Source organism: Equus asinus, chromosome 16, assembly GCF_041296235.1.
Source record: "Equus asinus isolate D_3611 breed Donkey chromosome 16, EquAss-T2T_v2, whole genome shotgun sequence".
NCBI classification, from domain to species: domain Eukaryota; kingdom Metazoa; phylum Chordata; class Mammalia; order Perissodactyla; family Equidae; genus Equus; species Equus asinus.
In genome coordinates this window covers 28,177,361-28,202,052 of record NC_091805.1, presented here as the reverse complement: position 1 = coordinate 28,202,052, position 24,692 = coordinate 28,177,361, and the positions used below count along the sequence as shown (strand labels likewise).

The following is a 24,692-nucleotide window of genomic DNA, read 5'->3' as shown; positions in this document are numbered from 1 at the left end:
TTTTTAACTCTTCTGCTTTTATTGTAGGAGAAAAATCATGGTGTATGGGAGAAATTAAGTGACAATATCAAAATTGTTTTATATTTAAAACAAACTCTTGAGGACAGCATTGATGTCTTAATTATATGGTAGTGGAAGTGGTAGTATCTGTGGTGGAGGGTGGGAATTTGAGGGATTTTAGGCAAAGAAGTGGCAGATGATGAAAAGAAATCACCTTTAATCATGATAAAACTGGTTTTGGAGAATGTGGTTTAGATGTGTGACAACAATGGGTTTTTCAGTACTGAATTCTAGAATTAGTCAGACTTGCCCACCAAGTAGCAGGTAGCATTTGATCTCCACAACCTTTCCCACATGAGGGTCTGGCCCTGTAAAACTCCAGGGTTAGAGAAACAGAATCTGGTTCTTGAAGATAGACTGAGAGGGATAAGAGCTGAGCAACATGTCATTTCTCTCCCCTACTCCTTGGTGAGAGGTCGTTCCTTCTTCCTGGGGAGAAAAGGCAGAAATGTAATACACATCTGGCATTCACCCCATGCAGAAGGAGATATCGTTAGTGGGAAGAAGCATTCCTGCCTTGAGTGGTAGTGGTGTGGTGGTCTTTAGGATGTCATAACAGGATGGAGACTTGCAGCAAATTTTAATGATTTGTAAATCATTTTCATCATTCACAGAATTATGGGGGCATGCTCTCAAGACAGTGAGTGTGATGGTTCAGAGTATGGTCTTTAAATCCATGTCTTCTAGAGATGCACACTGAAATATTTACAGATGAACTGATAGGATGTCTGAGATTTACCTTAAAATAATCCAGAGACCAGACAGGTGTAACGTAACAAGATTTTCCATGATGTGTTAATTGCTGAAATTAGGTGATGAGTACATAGTACATTATATTATCTCTGGTATAATGAAGGTTCAGTTTGAATTTAAACTTTGCTATTAGCCATGTGTCCTCAGCAAGTTACTCTACCTGACTCTCCATTTCCTAATCTCTGAAATGAGGATAATAGGACTGTTGTGATGATTCAATTAAAATAACAAGTTATGTGTCCATTACATAACACACAGGAGTCACTCAAAAATTGGTAGTTACTATTATATCTATAAATGGGAAAAGATCAAGGTGTCTCCTTCTTTAAATATGAAATGTTTGCTTTCTTAGAGTGATGTGTGTGTTTCCCCCAGTTGAGTATATTAACTTGGATTTTGTTTTGACAGCTCAGGTGCCTAAAAGGCCAGAGGGGCTTCTCAGGCCAACCCCCTTTTGATGGAATCCACATCGTCAACCATTTAATAGGAGATGACGAATCATCCCATTCCTCTGATGAAGATTTTATAGATAATCCCTTACGGGAATGTGGCATTGGTTTTCCTTTGCACAGAAAATCTGACCCGATGTCTTTGGACCGCGCTGTGGCAGATGGCAGTGAAAGCGAAACAGAAGACAGTGTGCTGGAGACCAGAGAGAGGGATCGAATGGCTCAAAAGGAGCGGCCCCCAAGAAGAAGAGAGTCATACTCAACCACTGTCTGACCATCACTGTGACTTAGACTGTGGCTTTTTTTAAGGGATCAGTTATCATATGATTAAGGGTTTTTGGAACATATCTGTTTCATATGTACATATATATACATATATTTTATCTTATCTGCCTTTTTATCTTTGCCAAATCTTCACCACTGACTTACCATTGCCATAAAATAGACTGGAGTATGGTTAATGGGGAAAATAAGGTTCTAACAGTATTACTGAATATTAATGTTTCTTGTTTAGAAAATGCAATTATATCTATATGTGGGAACACATTTTAAAGTTTGGAACTATGGAAAATTGAATTTTCTTCAGACAAAACTGCTCTTGTGCAATATTTTATGCTCAGTGAACAAATTGTATATTTATGTTTTCCCATTTGTTTTGAGGGCATCTGTCTACAAACATTTGACCATACATCTGATTTATCTTGTATTTTTGTGTTTGGGGGATTTTTTTTTTCAGTTAAAGTTATACTCATGCGCTGCATAATGACATTTCGGTCAATGACGGACCGCATATACCATGGTGGTCCCATGAGATGAGTACCATATAGCCTAGATGTGTGGTAGGCTATACCATCTAGGTTTGTATAAGTACACTCTATGGTGTTTGCACAACGACAAAATCGCCTGACCACGCATTTCTTAGAACGTATCCCCATCGTTAAACAACGCATGACTGTACTGCTTTATCAGTGGGCCACTGAAAGTTCCCAAACACAAAGCCTTTTTTCTGTGTAATTTTATAAATACAAATTAATGGTTATGTGTCTTGAGAGTTTTAAGGTTTTTTTAATTTCTAATTTTTACGTGCATATGATGCTTCCATGTGTTGCTTACCAGTCAGAGTAGTAGATTAACTACAAATATATTTTTTTGTACATATTTGTAAATCTACATCAGCCAACATTGAACATTATTTTATATGGAGAATGTACATGTTGCAAAATGACTGCCTTCAGCATTCTAACAAGACTTCTATAAATAATAGGTTAAAAGAAAATTGAAAATAAAACCAAACACTAATATTTAATAGCTTTAGTATTTTGCTTAGCATTCAACACTAGCAAATTCATAACTGATGCTTGTTCAAAAACACTATTGGTAAAATCTTTTACTTCATGTATATGTAACTAATAAATTTTTCATGAGATTATAGCACGTATTACTTAGTGCGAATATTTTACTTAATATAATTTAAGCAATGGACTGAAGTCCAAGATACACAACAATTATATCTGCAAACAATCTATAAACAGTATCTTCAGATTCTGTAGTTACTAATCTATAGATAAAGCCATAAGAATTCTTTCCTACCAGTTCTTCCTTTTTTATCATCTAGACTTTTTTTTCTAGAAAACTGAATGCCTGTCATTGATAAATTTTGGAGGAAACACCCAAATTACACTTACACTATGGAAAGATGACAAGAATGTGTTGACTGGATGCTTTCCACTCACGTTTTCATCAGCAGCCTATGGAAAAAAATAGCCTTTGAGGAAAAGAGGAAGGTAGAATTCAGTATATATGGAAGTACAATTTTGCACAGTATGTTACATGCAGAAAAAAAAGTATGTGACAGAATGGCGTAGAAGAAACAAAAACAGTTTTCTGTCTAAAACCAGGAGTTAAGCCTTTTGGTACATCATGGACTAGGCTTTTCCAGCAAGCCTTTTGTAGCTATTTGATTGAGAAGGAAGATTGAAAACATGCCTGCTATGTCTGTAGTACCAGGCTAAATTCTAGTGGTTAAGTAATTTACCTGCGGTCACAAGTTAGTAAATAGAAGAACCAAGATTTTAATCCAGATCTCTCTGACACCAAAGCATTTGAAAAGGTTCAGCCAATGAATTTCTCGATTCCCTGCTTTTCTGACAATTAATATGATTTAAATAAATTTGATTTCAATGTGTTTCCTAATTTTATATATATATATGTATAGATATATGAGTATCAACATTCATAAGCTTTCCCCAGCATATGAGCATAGATACTAGTCAGAATTATCCAACTGGTGCTTTTGGAATTCTCCTTTGGGGTTCCTTACTGGTTGATGCTCAAGTGAAATAAGATGATTCATGGCCACGTGATTGCTTTGACCCCCGCATCAAGAAATCTGAATGATCTAGCCCAGGGAACAGCAACTACAGCCCATGGGCCAATTCCAGCCAGCTCCCAGTTGTTACATGACCCACAAGCTGAGTGGGTTTTACATTTTTAAATAGTTGAGGGAAAAAAATCCAAAGAATAATGTTTTTGTGTCACATGAAAATCATATGAAATTCAAATTTCAGTGTTGAGAAATAAAGTTTTATTGGAGCATAGCCATGCTTATCCATTTACATATTGTCTTCGGCTGCTTTTGTGCTACAGTGGCAGAGTTGAGTAGCCTAAAATATCTGCTATGGTTCTTTGGGGAAAAAGTTTGCTGACCCTTGATTTAGATACTCTAGAATGTAGGTTTACTTCTTCAGTTTGTTTCCGTAGAAGGTCAAACCATTTGCTTTTGCTATCGAGCGGGGGTTTGGAAACCTAAAATTTCCTGGTGGATCTTATACTTAGAACTATTCCAAATGGGAAGTGTACCAGCTATTTTATAGCATGAACTCTTTGATGCCATAGACAAATTTGCACAGATATCTGTACCTTTGGAAGTGGAGTAAGAAAGGAAAGAATTCCAGAAGCCCAGTACTGTTCTTTAAAGCATGCATCATTGACCTTTAGGGTATGCTTCATTGAATCAGTGTTATAATTGACTTTAAAAACATGTTTCTAGAATCATGTTTAAATTCTAAACTTTGAAAGATATTCTTAGAGAATTTCCTGAGTACTGTTTCTTACTAGGAATTCGGTGTTAAAAGAATCATGGTAAGTAAACCTTAATCTGTTGATACTCTTGTAATTTGGACAACGGAAAACTAGAAACAGCAGTCTTCTCCTTCAACATGTTTGACTCAAATACTCCTTAGAAGCATTTAAAATCTTCTGGCCTTTAGAATGCAGTAGGATGCTATGCTCTGATTTGACTCCATTTCATTCAAGTTAAGACTTTGAGGCATTGGACAGTGTTCTCTTGATAGATTTTATTTAATCTCTGGTATTTTTGTGTCATTTAAATGTTATTTATTCGAGAGGGCAGAGAGAGTGAATGAAGTAAATTAAAAACTCACAATAAAAAATAAACTTACTCCCTTAGGATATTTACCTGCCTGGTGTCATTGCCATCCTGGGTTGAAATGCTGAGAGTGGAGGCTACAAGTGATCTGAATAAAATGGAAACTGCATTGAGGTGATGAAACAGACCTTTCAGATCAAGATAGTATTTTAACAGCCTTTTAAAAAATAAGTGGTAAATTTTTTCTTCCTGGAAAAAGAAGTCAAAGATGTAACTTTACACAATTTCTACCCTTTTTATTGATATTAGGCATTCAATGTTTGATGACTAATTGAGACATCAAGTCCCAACTAACTGGCCAGCTGTTTTGGAAGGATAAAAACAACTTTTTCTTAGCTCTGTACATGATGCAGCTTGTTACTCTCCAGATAGTGCCTTGGATTGAAAACAAGATCTAGACCTTTTTGAGTATTTTATTTCCAGCATAAGAAATGATTTGGTTCCTCATTCTTCTTTATTGTTTACAGAATACACTATAATTTTCAGATTTAAAGTAAAATAAGTATGTGGATTGTGTTTTGGTAAAGCCCTTTCTTAGCCAGCTTGACTATTGTCTAGTACCAGACGTCGACAGCTAACATTTCATGAAATCAGTGATTTACTTTATTAAAACAATGAGCTTTAGCCTGAAAGTTATTGCTGCTCTATTATTAACAAAATGGTAAGTTTTTTAAAAATTAATTTTAATTCATTCTACTGAAATTAAAATTTCCAGTTAGAAGTGGAGTGGATGATATTTATAATCCAAGTTTTTACATCACATCCATTGATCTACCTATCCCTTCTTTTCACTCCAAAGAAGAGATGATAGAATAATACATTAGATATACTATAGAGATGCAAAATTATAATGTATTTCATTTTACTGTTGGAATTTCTTATTGTAACATTGTATGATAACCTAAAATGTTTACTTGTGCCTTTGCTTTAAACAATTAAAGTTTTTCATTTTACAAGAATTTCTGTTTCCTTCAACTATTTAACTTAAAAAGGGAGAGGCATCCAGTCAGAGAAAGACGAACTCTATATGACTCCACTCATAGGTGGAAGTTAGTATATTGATAAGGAGATCTGATCGGTGGTTACCAGGGAAAAGGGGGGGTGGGGGGAGGGCACAGAGGGGGAAGTGGTGTACCCACAACATGACTAACAAAAATGTACAACTGAAATCTCACAAGGTTGTAATCTATCATAACATTAATAAAAAAATAAAAAAAATAAAAAAAAAAGGGAGAGGCATCAAAACACTGGTAAGAAATGATTGGCCTAACACCAGGTATTCATTGGTGACGTTGTGCTCTGTGGGTACAGGGACCGTATCCACCTGGTCTACCAGTGTGTAATTAGTGCCAAACAGAGCGCCTGGTACATGATATTTTTCAGCTTAATGAAAAGCCAGATAGCTAGATTTATTTCCTTCAGGAACATGCTAATTTTTTGAAAATATTAATGGCAGTATTTTCATCTTACATTGTATGTTAGGTTATTAAATTAGCAACTAATTCAATAAATATATCCAATTATATAATTTGAATATACATATAGAGGCTCTTATAAAAAGAAAGTTATGCCTCTGCATCTTTATCACAATATCATATAAAAAATAAAAAAAAGAGTGGTTAAGTTTGCGCTCTCCGCTGCGGCGGCCCAGGGTTCAGATCCTGGGCGCAGACATGGCACCGCTCATCAGGCCACAGTGAGGCAGCGTCCCACATCCCACAACTAGAAGGACCTGCAACTAAGATATACAACTATGTACGGGGGAGGTTGGGGAGATAAAAGCAGAAAAAAAAAAAAAAAGATTGGCAACAGTTGTTAGCCCAGGTGCCAATCTAAAAAAAAAAAAAACACACAATAGTTCACTATGTATTCTGCTTTATTCCCAAAAGGATTTAAGGCACTTTATAAAGATATATGAAATATGACAAGATAGTTATAATCCAGGATTTTACATCTGCGCAGTATTGGCCTTTGAGGCCAAATTGTTGCAGGTGGCCATCCTGTACATTGAAGGATGTTTAGCAGCATCCCTGGCCTCTACCCACTAGCTGCCAGCAGCATCTCCTCCTTTCGTTGTAGCAACCCAAAATGTCTCCAGTCATTGTCATATGTCCCCAGTAGGGTAGACCGAGAGTGAAAATTGCCCCGATTGAGAATCTCTGGTATAAATTTAGAAGTGGGTCAAAAACCAAAGAGCCACTAGGACTAAAACTAAAAATATATACACCTATTGAAATGGAACAGAAATTTGACTGTTTCTAGTAGTCAGTGAGAAGAGTAGAACCTGAATCATAATGAGGTGCCACTTATTAAGATGGCTATTAAAAAAGAAAATAGCAAGTGTTGGTAAGGATATGGAAAAATTAGAACCCTTCTGCATTGCTGCTTGGAATGTAAAACGGTGCAGCCATTGTGGAGAGGTTTTGACAGTTCCTAAAAAAATATAAACTTAGAATTACCATTTGATCTAGCAATTTCACTTCTAGATATATATATAGACGTGTTGCTTAACAACAGGGATATGTACTGAGAAATGCATCATTAGGTGATTTCGTGGTCGTGCGAACATTGTAGTATATACTTACACAAACCTAGATGGTATAACCAACACACACTAATCTCATGGGACCACTGTCATATATGTGGTCCATTGTTGACCAAAATGTTACGCGCATGTGACTATCGTCAAAAGAAAGCAGGGACTCAAACAGATATTTGTACACCAATGTTCATATAGCATTATTTGCAATAACCAAAAAGTGGAAACAACAAATGACCATCAACAGATGAATGGGTAAATAAAATGTGGTATATATATAAAATAGAATATTATTCAACTTATAAAAAGGAATGAAATTCTGATACATCCTACGATATGGATGAACCTTGAAAACTTGCTAAGAGAAATAAGCCAGACACATAGTATGGATCCAGTGGTATGAAGTACCTAGAGTGGCAAATTCATAGACAGAGTAAACATTACCAAGCTATGGGGGCTGGGAAGGCAAGTTATTGTTTAATGGATACAGAGCTTCTGTTTGGGATAATGAAAAAGTTCTGGAAATGGATACTGGTGATGGTTACACAACACTGAATTATTCAATGCCACCGAATTTTACACTTAAAAATGGCTAAAATGGTAAAAAAAAAAAAAAAGCCATGTTAAAATCAGAGTCAGCTTATAAGTATGTTCAAATAAAGATATATATAAAAGGAAAAAAACCCTAAAACATGAAGAAATTTACAGTGCCCATGAAATAAAAACAGTTTTTTTAGGTGTAAAATTCTAGCGCTTGACTGGGACTCAAGCTTTGTGGTTTTGAAACCTGGACAAGTCGCAGAACTTTAGGGCCTCCTTGCTGCTCCTTGTGCACCAGACTCCCACCCAGGGCCTGGCCCTTCCTGGCATGGTCTTCTGCCGCGTTCCCACAAGGCTAGCTCCCCACCTTCTCTGGTCTCTGCTCAAGTGTCACCTGCACAGGCAGCCTTTTCTGACCCTTTTTGAAAGCCCCTTCCCAGCTTTATTTTTCTCCATAGCATTGATGACTGTCTGAAGTTCTACACACTTTATATCTTCATTTGTTTTTGTCTGTCTACCCACACTAGAATGCAAGCTTTATGATTTTTGTCTCTGTCTCCAGTGTTCAGAACAGTGCCTTGGCTCACAATAAATATTTGTTGAGTGAGTGAATGAATAGTTGAATAAATCGCTGTACCTCAGTTTCTTCACTGTTAAAACGAGATAAACAACATCTGTGAAATACAAATGTCAGTGGAAAACGCAGAATCCCAAAGCAGGCAGCCCAGCTCCAGAGTCGCTGATTGCTGAATGACTGCTTTGCCCAAGGGTCGACCAGGCGCTGCTGAGGAGGCAAAGGTGAAACAGACCAACTCCTGTCCTCACACGTGGAATGAGAGGTACAAGGGTACAGGCAACGCCATGGGAATTCAGAGATTACGTCCAGCTTGGGGGACAGGCCTCCTTGTGCCCCCTCCCCACTCCCTGTCCATGCAGAAGCCCTTCTCCACCCAGGGCAGAGCCCACAATCCCTGTCACAACTGTTTTCTGTGCCCCATTGTCCCCCACCTAATGACCTGCTCTTACCCAGGTGCTAATATCTCCTGATTTGAGTGCGTGGCTACATCTCTCCTGCACTCGAGGTTTTTCCAAGGCTGTCTAGAAATAAAGCATCTTAGACCTGTGTGTGGGATTTCAGGCCCAGAGAACCTTTTTATATCCTCCTGAATTGACTCTTAGAAGGTAGCTGCTACTGTACGATCAATCCGCTGCTGTGTCCTCACCCCCTTGTCACTCAGGGCAGGCCATTTTTTCAGAGACTGCAAAGAATCTTCTCTGAGGCTGTCCTCAGTAACAGGAGAGAGCAGGGCCAGGTGGAAAGAAACTAGTTGACTTTAAAGATGTTGTTTCTCTGATTTTTTTTTAAAGGAAATGCATACTGTACACATGAGAGACTCCAGGGCTGAAAGATGCTGTGGCAGTTGAGATGCACCTGGGAGCTCCTAACTGTTCCCTGCCTCCGCTTCAGGGGGCGGGACAGGCAGCCATTGCACACAGCCCTCCACAGCAGAACAGACCAGAGCAGCCAGTCAAGTCACCGCACCTCAAACTTTGTCTCCTCCCCCAACACGAGTTCTTCTTCCTCTCCAGGCAGAGGCTTTCCTGGTCTGTGGTGTCATTTCTGCCCTTCCCACACCAGGACTAGGGCTAGGCCCCTCTTTGAAGTTTGCTGGACTTCTTCCTTCAAGGCACAATTGTGTGTGAACCTGTGTAGCCCCGACCAGGCTGACTCTTCCCCGTGAGTAGAAGAGATGACATCTACTCCCCAAGTGCCCTGCCTTGTCACTTCTGTTTTGTATGCTTCAAGGTCCGGGTTCTGCCCTTGTGCCCTTCACCGGATTGGGGCAGCCACCCTCCATTTACAAAGAGACAGTTGTAAACCTTTGGTGCACCGATAACGTTCATCTCTGCAGCCTGCTTTCTACCAGATCAGCTTCTGGTCAGGCTTAGGCTGCTCAGCCTAGAGAAGTCTCCAAGCCACATGCCTCTCCCCCACCTCCTCAGCCGGCTGGGCTGCTGCCAGATCTGCAGAAGCAAACTGCCAGGTGAGGAGGTGGAAAACCAAACAGTGGAGAGTCGTGATGTTAAGCGCAAACTGAGAAATATAAAGAAAAATGTCCTGCGCTCCCCCCTCCCCCACCCACAGTTAACTCTTAGTTCAACGACGAAGGCCAGGCCAGCCCTGCCCTTTTCTGGCAAACTGCTTTCCAGTTGCGCTCTTCGGAGGGAGGCTCCTGGCAGGCAGCTCCCGGGCCAGTGCTGGGATTTGAGTAATCACAGGCCCAAGTGGGGTGTGTGGGAAGGTGTGTTGTTTGGTCTGGCTCATGGCCCTTGACACTGTAGCTATTTTAAGCAGATCCCACAGCCTTTCATTTGCTTCACTAATTTCTCTAAAATAGAATTGTTTATTTGTGGGTCAAAATTGGAGAAGCTGCTTGTTCATCACCAAACTGCTCTTCGGTGAGACTGGAGGCAGCGTGTGTACCAGGGCCCAAAGGGGCTTGGCACACACGGAGTGCTCAATCCATGCAAGCCGAAGGAGGGCCCGTGCACTGCACCTCCAAATCCCCAGAGCCAGCACAGGCCTCTCAGGAGACAGTCATCGGTCTGAACGTTCCTTCTCCTGCCCTGACTGCTCATCTGCACTCAAGTTCTGTACTTCTGCTGTCTACATGGTATCCCCACACAAATGTATTGTTTGAGGTGATGGCCCGACAGTCTCTAATTCCTAATTTCTGCCAGTGGTGGTAATTATACTAGTTGTTGTTATTATTATCACATACCCTAAAATCTCAGTGGCTTACAACATCATTTCCCACCCACTACATGTCCATCAAAGGGTGGCTGCTGCTCTGCTCTACACTCTTTTTACTCTGGGACCCGGGCTGATGAAGCTACTTGTATTTTGAACACTGACGATTGTTATGGCAGAGAGAAAGGCGATATGGTGATGACATGCTGGCTCCTAACGCTTCTGCCAGGAAGTGATATCACTTCCAGCCACATTTCATTGGATAAGGCAAGTCACCTGACTAAGACTCTTCCAAGGACAGGCAGTGAATATTTGGATATGTGGTACTTACTTTGTGCCAACAACCATTCTAAGTACATTTTTTAAATAACACCTTTATTATTATATAATTCACATGCCATAAAATTCAGGCTTTAAAGTATGCAATTACATAATTTTTAGTATAGGCACAGAGTTGTGCAACCATCACCAGTAGTGAAAATGGTTCACATCAATTTCAGAATATTTTCATCACCCCCCCCAAACAAGCCCCATCCCCCTTAGCAGTCACTCTCTATTCTCTCCTCCCCCCAGTCCCTGGCAACTACTAATCTACTTTCCGTTTCTATGGATTTGCCTATTCAGGACATTTCACATAAATGGAATTATACAATACGTGACCTTTTGTGTGTGTCTCACCTAGCATAATGTTTTTGAGGCTCATTCATGTTGCAGCATGCATTAGTACTTCATTCCTTTTTTTTTCCTGAATAATATTCCATTGCATGGGTATCCCACATTTTGTCCATCCATTATCAGTTGATAAACATTCAGGTTGTTACTAGTTCTTTGCTATCATGAATGATGCTGCTTGAACATTCGTGTTCACGTTTCTGTGTGGACATAGGTTTTCAGTTCTTTTGGGTATATACTTAAGAGTGGAATTTCTAGGTCATGTAGTAACTCTATGTTTAACATTTTGAAGAACTATCAAACTGTTTTAAGTGTCTGCAGTATTTTACATTCCAACCATTGATGTATGAGGGTTCTAATTTCTCCACATCCTTGCTGTCACTTGTTATTCCACCCCAACTTTTTAAAATAGCCCTCCTAGTGGGTTTGAAGTGGTATCTCATTGTGGTTTTGATTTGCAGTTTTCTAATAACTAATGATGCTGAGCATCTTTTCATGTGCTTATTGACCCTTTGCGTATCTTCTTTGGATAAATGTCTATTTAAATCCTTTATCCATTTTTTATTTGGGTTGTTTGTGTTTTTTTATTGTTGAATTGTAAGAATTCTTTATGTATTTTGCATACAAGTCCCTTATCAGATATATGATTTGCAAATATTTTCTCCTACTCCGTGAGCTATCTTTTCACGTCTTTAATGGTATCCTTTGAAGCACAAAAGTGTTTAATTTTGATGAAGTCCATTTCGTCTATTTCTTTGTTGCTGATGCTTTTGCTGTCATATCTAAGAAAGCATTACCTAATTCTCGGTCACTATGTTTTCTTCTAGGAGTTTCATAGTTTTAGCTCTTACATTTAGGTTGATGATCCATTTCGTATATGGTATGAGGTAGGAGTGAAGTACTTTTTTTAATATAAATCTTTTATTTTGGAATAATTTTAGATTTACAGAAAAGTTGCAAAAATAGTACAGAGAGTTCTCAAATACCATTTACCCAGCTTCCTCTAATGTCTACCATGACTATAGTACATTTGTCAAAATAAGAAATTATTAATGGTATGATAGTTTTAACTAAATTATAGACTTTATTCAGTTCCTACCAGTTTTTCCACCAATGTCCTTTTTTTCTATTCCAACATCTATTCCAGGATACCTCATTACATTTAGCTAAGTACTTTTTATAGATTAAGTCACTTAATCCTCACAACGATATAATTACCTTCATTTTACAGATGAGGAAATTAATGCATAAAGAGCTTAAGTAACTTGCCCAAGGTTATATAGCTAGTAAGTGATGGAATTTTTCTCATCTTTATTATCAGTCTCAAATTCTAGGTAATTACACCACATTCTCCAGTTGCCTCCCAAGGAAAGTGCATGGGAGTTAAATGTTGTGAGATGTTGCTAGACTGAAAATGATTTTGTTCTATGTGCTTGACAGGGCAGGATGGCAGAGACTGCTTAGTATCCCCCGATATCTTTGGGTTCTGAAATTTCACAATGATGTCCCTTGATATGGGGGCTTTTTTTCATTTATTGTGTTGGGCCCTTACTGGATCCTTTCAATGGGGAGACTTACGTCCTTCACATTGGAAATATTTTCTTATTTCTATGATAATTTCCTTTCCCATTCTATTAGTGAGATGCTGGTGCTCCTGGATGCTCCTCTAACTTTTCCCATCTTTTCTCTCTTGTTTTCCTTAGTTAGTTAGCTAGTTTATTTTTCAGAATTGGGAATATATGTACGCATTGTTATGTGACCTGATTTTTTAAACTTACCTTTTTCTACATATTTTTATGGGTGTACATCATATGAACATTCTTTAATTTATTTAACCAATGTTCTGCTGTGGTGCATGTATTTCCTATTGTTGCCGTGAACCTGCTTGAAGTAAGTTTCCTTATGATATATTACTAAAAGTGGACTTCCTAGATCAGAGGGTATGTATATTTTAGGTACTTTTTTCTGATACATATTGCCAATTTACCCTCCACAAATTAACATTCCCATTAGTAACATGAAAGAATGTTCATTTTCCTTATGGAACATACTTTTGGAAACAAGCTCATTTAAACTGAAAACATATATTTATTATAAATGGAAACTTGTGGTATTAAACACATTTGGGGGAAATTTCCCTCTAGTCTGAGAGATAGTCAGCCCTAGTGGTCTAGTGGTTAAGATTTGGTGCTCTCACAGCACCACAGCAGGGTTTGTTTCCCAGTCAGGGAACCACAGCACCCATCTGTTGGTTCTCATAATGTGGCAGCTGAGTGTTCCTATGAAGCTGAAAGCTATACCACCAATATTTCAAATACCAGCAGGGTCACTCATGGTAGACCGATTTCAGCAGAGCTTCCTGACTAGACAGACTAGAAAGAAAGACCATGACCACCCACTTCCAAAGAAATTGGCCATGAAAACCCTATGAATAGCAGCAGACCATTGTCTGACCTAGTGCCAGAAGGTGAGAGGATGGCGAAAAAAAGACCAGGCAGGGTTTCACTCTGCTGTACACAGGGTCGCTAGGAGTCGGAATAGACTTGACGGCACTAACAACAACAAAATCTGAGAGACAGCTTCACAGATTGTAGTTACAACATATATGATTGCTATTATGCTTCTAACCATCCTTAGAATGAATGCTCTGGATTACATATAGAGTTATCTTTTCTCTGTCTTAACTAAGAGCACCCCTGTCTTAGCGCCATAATACTTAAGAATTAGATTAGGGCCATCAGAGCACTGAGAAGAGTGAGGTGGCTGAGAGCTTTCAGACACCTGGTGATTTACCATTAGCTGAATTTAAAATGAACTTCTTTGGATGTAGAAAACTCATAACCAGTTTTCACTGAACATGAAGGTATCGCCTTCCTAGTATATGTTTGTCAAGGACTGCTGGGTAGCCAAGAAAACCTTAGCAGGATTAATGATGAAGAAACAAAATCTGGAATGGCCACCTAACCCTTATAAAATTAAAGATGTATAACTTTATTATGAAATTAAAGATCTATACCTTGTCTTTGCCTCAAAAGTTGTTGCTAAAAAAGGTCCTTATTCTTTATAGAGACATCCTGAAATACTTACAGAAGAAATGATATGATATTTGAGACTTACTTCAAAATAGTCAGGTGGAGGAGGGGAGTAGTGGGTGGGGAGATAAAGGAAACAAGTTTAGCCATAGATTGACTGTTGAAGCTGGGTGATGGGTACATAGGGTACGTTTTACTATTCTATCTATATATGTTTGATATTTTCCAGGAAAACAAAACAAAACAAAAACAATAAAACCTCCTTTGCTTTGAACTTGTGGAAGAAACTGAGTCAGGCCATTAGATCTGGCAGTTTGAACACCGTCTCCAAGGTAAGATGATGGAGTGGCATCCCAGATGTGAGTTGACTCACTTGACTTAACTCTACAAACCATGGTCGGTGGCCTAGATTTTCATAGCTCCCAAGCCAAATTCTAACCAGAGCTCAGTAATGGTCTCCCACTTTCAGCGACTGATTAAAAACTACAAATTCAATAAAGTACCTGGGATGCTGGAAATAGTCTAGCTCTTGAGTCAGGTGTATAGCTATGTAAAAATTAACCAAGCTGTACTCAAGATTTATGCACTTTCACGGTATGTAAATTATACATCAATAAAAGTTTATAAAAGAGAATAAAGCACCCAAAACTTTATTTCTAGAGCTGTTTAAGAATTGCTGTGGGTTACAAGCTCTGATCCTTATTAACAAGAGGTACTGCTGACTTGTTCTCTCTATAGGCATGATCAGGCCTGGCGGAAGTGCAGCATTCACCTCATCTTTAAAAAAGCCAACCTGAATAAAGGACCATCTAGTGTGTTTGCTTATTATGGGGGGCAGTAGAACCAAAGAAGTAAGAGTCTGGGCTTTAATGCCAAATCCACTTAGGTTTGGATCCCATTAAGTAACAGTGTGATTTGGGGCAAAGTTACCTCTCTAAGCCTCAGTTTCCTCACACATAAAATAGGAATAATAATAATAACACTGCCTCCCTCATAGGGTTATAGAATTCAATGAGATAATATGGGAAAAGAACTTGGCACAATCTCATAGTCCACAACCAATAAAAATTAGTTATTAGCTTGATTGACAAATTTCAAGCCGGGGTTTTTTTCAGGCTAATATTGTACATAAGGAATAGGCAGACTTTTGACATGGCTTGTCCATTAAAAGCCAACATTACACTTTTTATTGCTTTGAGCTTTCTCAGCCTTTAGGTCTATTGACAGGAATTGGTTGTGGGGCCAACTGCGCAAGTTCAACACAGATACACTCTATCCGCTGCCCCCTATTAATGCTTATATTAACCTTAAAGAACCTGAGCAATAAAACAGTTTCTGTAGATGAGCAAGACAACTCCTTTCTCTTGTAAAAAAAAAAAAAAAAAAAGCCAAAAAAGCAAGCACTACAGTATTCCAAATGCATGTCAGATGATTCTTATTATCTAAAACTCAGAGCTCCTGATAAAACCCTCCTGGCTAATCACTGCCAGAAAGGTTGGATATTTGCAAAATAAATTTACATTTGGTAAGTATCTGGTAGGTATTTCCTATCTTCTAACTGTTTATAATATTATAACACTGTTATATAGGTTACTTTGTTTAATTACCTCCATGTACATCACAAATGCTTTATCCTGGAGGGTATGGCAGGAGGTAGCACTACTCAAAGTTATGACTTCTGGGAGTGCTTAATTAAGATTTTATTTTGGGGCTAATATTAAAAAAATTTATATTAAGGTTATTTTGGTGTTGAATCTAGTTGGAATTGTTTGGATGATCATTGTACTAGTCTTTAAATTTTTCTGTGTTGAAGATATAAAGTTGGGAAAATATTATTTTGGTCATGGTCTATGGATGTGACCTTTTAGGATCTTGTTTGTGTGCTACGCAGACTCAAAACAATTTCCTCAGGAAAAGCTTACACCTGACTTCGGTTTTCCCATGTAGGTGAGAAAAGCTTTTTATACAACCAGCTGTCCTCAGGGACCTCAGCTTTCTTAACAGGTCAAATTCTACCCTTGAATTGTCTATTAAGGCAGAGGGTCTGAATTTAGACAACTCAGAATAACTGCATTCCAGGATTTAGCTAGGAGTATAATCTCATCTTGTCATCCAATATTTATTAAAAACTCAGTAGGGAGAAGCAATTTTCAGGGAGGATTATCTGAAGCATACACCAGCTTATGCACTTTTTCAGACAGTCTAGTCTAAAACACATCCACGGATTAAACCAGATCAATAGACAGCTGGTACCTTGCTAGACAGTGCCGTAGTTTCCCAAAGTAGAATTTTTACCAAACTGTACTTTTGTATGATGTCAACAACATATATTGAGTGTTGTGAGAAACAGCAGCTTTTGCTGCATCTATTTTAAGGATTCATGAGAATATTGTTCATTTCTATCACATAATAACCACTTTTTAGGATCCCAGAGAGAAATATATCTGATCTTGGTATCAAGAAAAGTTAATAGTAATAGTTAATCTCAACTTTGTGATAAGAAAGAAAGAGAGGGGGAGGAAGGGAGGGAGCGAAGGAAGGAAGGAAAGAAGGAAGGAACAGAAAGAAAGAAAACATTTCCACCTACCCTTTCTGACTCCTTCCTCAGAGAATCCTAAGCAAAAACATTAAGAAGTTTTCATTAGGTGCATGATGGAATATGCCAGAATAATATGCCTTTCCACAATCCAAATTGCAAAATGCTTCCCAAACCAGAAGCAAAAATGTTTTTGTGCAAAAAGCAGATCAAATTCTTCTGAAACAGGTAGAATATTCTGATGTTCCAAAATCCTCATCCCCCACTCATGTTGCATGAGTTTCAGATCTGTAGCAGAAACTGTGCAGTGTGCTGACTGGTTGTATTAGGGTTCTCCGGAGAAACAGAACCAATAGGATACATGTATACATATATAAGAGGAGATTTCTTACAGGAATTGGTTCACACTGTTGTGGAGGTACGATTTGCAAGCTGTAGAACTAGGAAACCAATAGTATAATTCAGTCTGTGTCTGAAAGCCTGAGAACCAGAGTAGCTGATGGCGTAACTCCAGTCCAAGACTGGAGGTCTGAAAACTGCAGGCAGAGGGATGATGGTGGGGAGGTGGCGCTGGTGTAGGTCATGGATGCCGAAGTCCTGGAACCAGGAACCCCAATGTCCAAGGGCAGGAGCAGATCAAGATGAAAGAGAAGATGGATGTCCCAAATCAAGACTTGAGAGAGGGAGAGAGACCCTACCCTCACAGACACACTCAGAAATAATGTTTTACCAGCTATCTGGGCATCCCTTAGCCCAGTCAAGTAGACACATAAAATTAACCATCACACTGCTCAAAAGAAAAGTCTCTGTACACCAGGGCAGGTGGCATCTCAGAGTAAGAGGGAAATATTCTTCATTCATTAATTTTTTTCTTTTACTCACCTTCCCTGCCATATTCATTTTTTGGTGGGTGAAAGAAGAAAAGAGATCCTCCCCCCATATCCATCTCTGTACCCCACATATGGCATGGTGCATGACACTCAACCAATGTTTAATAAGTATTTGTTGAATTAAATTGAATTGTGCATCTGAGTCCATGAACCCCATCCCTCCAGCACTGGGCCTTTCCATCCTTCAGGCCTCAGTGGCTGCTTTTAAGGTCAGCCTCCACGCTGGTCACCCTGGTTACATCCTGAGGCAGAGGTCATTCCGGTGCTATTCTTTGTGTTTCCTTGTTGCCACCAGGATGTTCTCTCTTTCAGTAGTGAACAAAGAGACTGTGAGATACACAAGCAAACCCTGATTTGTACAGAAGCCCTGCTCATTCTCTCAACAGACAGGGATTGGGGGTTAAGTGTGGGATGTGTGTGTGTGTGCTGTGTAAGAGTGTTTTAATTAAAGCTCAAATGAAAGCTCATGGTGGCTCCTACTGCTGAATTGGCCCTTACCTGACAACAGGAATAGTTAAGAATATTTTAGGAAGAGGCAATGATCCTCTGGCACTCCTCTATCAGCTTCAGCCCCGATGAACTACTCAATTTGATGAGGACACAGACAGTGACAATTGGAGGTGATCTTGGAAAGCCCAGAACCCAAGGCCTCCTGTGGGAGATGAGGCCTGTGAGCCAGCGAACGGAGCTTGAGTCTCAGGTTGTCCGTCTGACTGCGGATGTCAGAAATCCATATTAAAATGCTTCCCAGCAAGTCCCGGGCACTGTGTGGAGTATGCCAGCTACTGCTCCCACACTGAGGCCCTGAGGCCTACCTCCTGGAGGCCACCCAGGGTCTGCAGCCAGGGTGGCCTGGGTTTGAATCTGGGCTCTGTCTTCTCTGGCTATGTGATCTGGGGAAGGCAAAGCTTTCCAAGTCTATTTCCACAGCGTGTTTATTGGGATGGTTAGAGATAATGTGCAAAAAGGCCTCCAATAGTGCCTGGCATACAGTAATAATAACTATATTAAATGACTTAGTAAATCTCTACTCTATGCTTCACATCTATTAACTTGTTGCATCTGTGCAGTGCAACAGCCTATGACGTTGATGCTATTATTGTGATCATGTTTAAAGATAGAAAACCTGAAGTACAGAGAGGTTAAAGAACTTGGCTAAGGATAATAAATGACAGAGCCAGAATTTCCAGACTATGGAAATCTGGTTCAGAGTCCATGCCTTTAATTACTATATTCTGCTGCCCCAGAGTTACTGTGTTATTTATAATTTTTCTTGGCAGGAGTGTAATTATTACACTCATTTGGAAAAATAATTTGTCAATATGTGTTCATAAACTTTAAAAAGTTCTTACCCTTTGATGCAGTAATTCCACTTCTGGCAATCAATCCTAAAGAAAGAAATATACATACATAAAAACCCAAATGCAGTTTTAAAGAAAATGACAGCATCATTTATGGTAGGGAAAAAGAGAATCCAGCTGTTAGGTAAAAGGTGAATGAAAGATCATAAGATAGCATCTAAATGGACAATTATATAGTATGATTGTAGTATGCAAAAGCTCCGTCTAGACTCTTTTTTTTTAGATTGGAAAAAAACACAAATATTACTAGTGGTTAAACTAAGGTGGTGGAATATGGAAGTGTGTTTTAATTTTTTTTCATCTACTTTACAAATGTTGTATCATATAGCCATGCCATGTTCAGGAACGTATTCATTTCACGCTGTTTCCTGGGTTTGTGATGAGCAGCACGCCAGATAACCCCCACTGCTTCACTGATGGGTTAGAAGCTTGCAGCAGGAGGTGACCGAATGTGTTCTCTCTCCTCCACCAATAAAACCTAGTCATTAGCATGATCTCCACCATCCTCATCACCTCCCAAGCCCATGACAGGCATTTGGCTTTTGGCTCAAGGCATTTCCTTCCTGTGCTGGAGCAGTGTGGTTTGGTACAAAGAGGCAAGATTTAGAATCAACAGACTTGGTTGGCTTTTAAAAAGCTGCTAGTTATCAGAAACTGGGCTTCTTAAACCACTGGTGTCCTTATGCAGGAAAGAGAAATGACTCTAATGCCTGCCTTGGAGAACTTCCAGCCTTTCCTTCTCCTCCATGAGGCAGCACAGCGGCAGAGCTAGAACACCCAGTGGGCTGCATCTGCCTGCCACCGGTTCAGGCTGTCTGCCCGGGGGTTGGCCTCTGAGGGAGAGCGGGGGTATTCATGTGGGCTGATCCTCAGCCAGCCTGAGGTCTCCAGGAGCCTCAACTGCCCTCTTATCTCTAGGTATTGGGTCAGACATCACCTCCAGGGGAGGTGTGTTTTGTGAGTAATTTTTAAAAGTCACAATATGTAGACTTTACTGTTTCAAGGTAAAGTGTTTCATCTGGGGTTAGGGTAAATGATCACCAAACATCCTGGAGGAAATGATGAAAAACTCAAAAGAAAAATAATTTTACATTTTCTCTCTCTCGTTACATTTTCCATTCACCAACTAAAATCTACTCCTTTTTTTCTATAAATGTTCACGCTGGGTTTGTTTCTATGAAGAGTCATCTCATGCAGCCCACTCATAAGATGACACTTCATTCAGTCAATCTGTTCTTAGGAACAATGTAAAAATATATATGTGTTGAGGTTAACAATTTTCTTATTTGAACTCTGAACACTAAAGCTCACAGCACCCTTCCTCTTCAGATGTTTGAAATCCTTTATGTAAAAGTTTAATTTAAAGTTTTTGGAGTACTAGAATATACTTTATAACGTGACAAGATTTAAATATATCTTTCCCAAAGTGTTTATTAAAATAATATTTTTCCTCATGGTTGAAAATGTTCCAAATATTACTATAAGATTGGGTCTTACTCATAGTGTAAGTCTTAATTTATCTCCAAATTTCTCCTTTCCCCCATTTCCCAATGTTTGCGTATGTTGGTAAAAAAGCATTACCCATTTTCCATAAATGATGATACCATCAAATCTTATTCTGACTTAGAGTGTCATTTGAGTATTATTTTGATAGCCAGCTACTCATAAGAGTAGAAGGGAGACAATTATATTACCTAACAATTAAGGCATCACATAATTATCATCCTGCATTTATTTTGCTTGTATTCACACAGTTTAGAAAAAAAATATAACTCTTATTTCCGTCTGACTACATCCACCAAGACACCAAGACAGCGAATCCAAAGATAAAAATTAAGTAGTCTTTTAATACTATGAGGACAAAATGATGGCCATTGTCTAACAAGTACTTCTTGTACGTAAAATAAAAACCAGTTCTATGTCTGATCTTTAATCAAGATGTAATTTTTCCATAGTTGATTTTTATAATCTTTTAACTGTTTGTTAAGTGATATGAATTATTTTGGCTTATGCATTACATAAACATGCTATCCGAAACACTTTTTCTGGGCTGTATCAAGGGACACAAAAAAATCATCATTGGATCCAGAAATTCCACCCCTAAAAGTATATCTTAAAGAAACAATTTAAAATGTGGGCAAAGCTATATCCAGAAAACTTTTCATTGCATTATTTAACATAGCAAAAAATGAAAGCGAGCTAAATACTAAGACAGGAGTGATTGAGGAAATTATAGTAAGCTAGTTGATAGAATCCTTTTTATAGCAATTGAGAATGATGAAAGATAATGTAAAAGCAAGGAAGGTGATTGTCATGATTTTTACTATAAAAATAGTTTTTTGTTCAACCAAAGAAAATCTGAAAAGTAAAGAGAACAGAAAGAAGTACTATAATATTCAGTGAAAAAAGCAGAATACACATTCGTGTCTATGATATGATTACAATTATGTTTCTTTTAAAGAAGCAGAGCAAAAATACTGGAAAGCTGTTTTACTGGGATTTCTTTCTTTATCAAATTATATTTAATATAATTTATAATCAAAAATATATTTAAAAAATAAAGCACCACCTCCTTATAGACATATCTCTTATGTGGCTTACAGAGGAGCCTCATGCCCAGTCCCAACTTGTGATTTAAAACACTTTTTTACTGCGTTTATTAAACACTGATTTTACTTTCCGTGTATTTCCCACAACTACTCCTCAGCCAGGAGCTCACGGTATTTGACACATGGGAGGCATTTCCGGTTTTAAAGACAGGTAAACTAAGTCCTGAAACAAGTTAGTTATTTAACTTCCCCCAAATAAATCCATAGAATGTCTAGAAATGAAAATAGGTCCCTGATAATTTTTCCCTGAACTTTGATGTAAAAAGAAAAGTTCCTGCAAATTGCTGTAATGAAGTTTACTTATGCAAAGTTGGAATAATTTGAAGCAAGACCTGGAAGAAGGAAGTTAAACCTAGGACCCCCTCACTGGGAGCATTCTTCCATTCTGGGCTCCCAGGGGAACCTGTGAAGAGTGGAAATCAAAGGACTGCCCCTGTGCAAGGTCTTGCAAGATAAGTGGGTATTCTGACTTCACAGGTGAGAAACTGAGGCTGGTTGAGTTGAACTCATTTGCTCCAGGTCACAGGGCTAGTAACTGGCAGAACAGAGACTGATACCCACAAATCCCTGTCTACAAAAAGCCTGGACTCTTTTCCCTCCTAGCAGCATAGCTGAGAGGATCAAATGAGGCAGACATTACAGAAATGTATGCTGGAAATAGGGGCATCACCCCTCTCGGGGGTTTCGGGGTCACCCACTCTTCTGATGCCTCCCCTAGATAGAACAGAGATGGTAATTGTAAAGCTTTGTGAAAAAAATAAACAAGAGACTAGTAATATCCTGTTACAATTTTCTTTTTTAAAATGTCTCCAATCTTCTGTTGTAGGGAAATTCTGATCTATGAGATGACGCTTGAAATAAATGGGCCGCTCACCAGAGCTTGGAAATGTTTGCCATATCATTTGTTATTTGGCATCTACATATACATGATTATTGTTATTTAATAACAGTTAGTAAATTACTGACAAAATTAGTAAATTTAACATCCTTTTGGAGGGAACCAGTATTTACAGAAAATTATGCCCCAAGCCTATGTTCTGCTTACCATTAAATTCATTTCAGCAGCAAAGAAAAATCTGGGGGGAGGGATTCTTTCTAGCTTTTAAAAATGCGCACTTTGCAGGGTGTCTTACTCTCTTCGCTCTCAGTTTAGCAGTAAATGAGAGGTCATCTGGCACTTCGCTGCTCCTTGGCAAGTTTCCTAACCTCTCCAGGTGCCCCTCTTCTTACCTTTCTCCTCTGCTCCCCCTAAGTGTAGGAATCACATTTTACCACTACACACTTGGGAAATGACCTGATCTCTCTAGTTAAATATTTTTTAATGTATATTTATTTATTCGAATTGGTAATACGCACTTGGTTCAAAACGTAAAACATATAAAGGGGGATTCGATGTCGTGTCCCTCCCACATGCATCTCTCTGCGTGTGCCTGTCCCAGTCCCCTGTTTTATTCTGCAAACTCAGAGGCTGTGAAGGGCAAACAAAGCAAGGTGACTAGATTTCATCTGAATGAGAGGGATCTAATCTAAGGTCAAACGCAAGGTGATTATTTGTCCCCTTCATAGCCTCCCCATGTTTTCTGATACTTCAAACAGCAACACTCAACTAAACTGCTAAAAAGTCACAGTGCTTTTTCAAGAAATTTTCACTTTGAACTTAACTAATGTGCAAAGGAAATGGTTCAGCCATTTCTCTAGAACATGATTGATAAATTTCCTTTTGTCCCATTTATCATTTTCTTTTAAATTTTGCCTTTTTCTGCTGTTGCATAGGCTAGAAAGAATAAGGGAAGGATTTGTTTTAGACTGTTTTAAGATTTTTATACCTTAGGCCAGGACAAAGAACACAAGAAGAAAAATTTGTCAAAATGACCTTAATTTTTCTTCAGCTAATCAATATTTGCAATCCTTCTGATTAAGATTGCTTACCTCTGGATTTATTTATAAAGAAAGGGTGTGTTGAGCAAATGAACAGTAGTGTAAGAGGACAACTAGGCAGACAATTAAGATATGTGTCTTATGGTCCAGTGCCTGGCACACAGTAGGTGTGCAGCCATGGCTATGTAAAACCTATTTATTAAAGCATGCTTGAAGCACTGCCATGGTAACCAAATATTTTCCGCAAATCTTCAGATTTAACAATGCAAATTAAAAATCACTTAAAAAACATTCTCTAGGGGAAGGGCTTGAAGAACTTTTTTATCCGTGACAATTTTGGATTAATCTAAAATATGGTACGTTATTTTGCAAGAACTCAGGAGCACCACTCCCTTGTCCGGGTATCTGACGCTAGAGACTTACTGTGCACGAAGTAGTGATCAAAATCTAACTCAATTCATTCAGGAAACTAATATAATTACAACGACAACAACCCTCGTCAGGAAAGGGTTTGGGCTCTAAGTATGCACAACAGGCCACACTGTGGATCATGACAGAGCAGTCTAGCGTTGAAGGTTGTTGCATTTGTTTATTTACGGGTGCGGTTTTAATTTTTTCCTGTCCTATTAGTAAAACTCATTAGTTAATTAACGCCATTTATTCATTTACTCAGTCCACAGACATTTAAGAGCCCACCGGAAACATAATGCTGTAGATCCAGCGCCTACCCTCGTGGAACACACAATCCTAGCGAAGAGTTACTTTTCAGTACTCATCAGGGTGGTGCTTTTACGGCGCTTTACCGCTCCCCCCGGGACCGGGTGCCCCGGGAGGACTGCAGGCGGTGGCGGAGCCCGCTCCCGAGGCGCCGCTCGCCTTGGCTCGCCCTGGCAGGGCGGGGTCCGCCGAGCAGCCGCCTTCGCGGCCCCCGCGCGCTCCCGCCCGCGCGCTCTTTAATTTTGCAGCTCTGACCACCGGAAATTAGCCGCGGGCTCTGCAGACCCGGGCCCGCGCGGCGAGCGCCGCCTGGGGGGGGCGCGCCTGCCGGCCACGCCGGGCGCCCGCGGGACGCGCCGCCAGCGCCCTCTCTGCCGGGGGCTCGGCGCTCGCCCACCTCTTCCAAATTTAACCATTACCTAAATCCGAAGGGAAATGAGCAAACCTCTCGGATTG

The 24,692-nt window shown here is 39.2% G+C and overlaps 1 protein-coding gene across 9 annotated transcripts in view; it reads left to right on the top strand.

Moving 5' to 3' along the window:
* EVI5 (ecotropic viral integration site 5) overlaps positions 1–6,482 on the top strand; it is a 217,276-nt gene extending 210,794 nt beyond the window's left edge. For 8 of the 9 annotated variants that reach the window (XM_070486836.1, XM_070486834.1, XM_044748907.2 and 5 more), the window contains one exon: positions 1,222–6,482. In XM_070486836.1, coding sequence (XP_070342937.1) covers positions 1,222–1,536 — 315 coding nt within the window. In that variant the 3' untranslated portion in view covers positions 1,537–6,482. The remainder of the gene's footprint in view (positions 1–1,221) is intronic. The other variant, XM_070486835.1, reaches the window with a different exon arrangement.
* Positions 6,483–24,692: the final 18,210 nt, after the last annotated feature.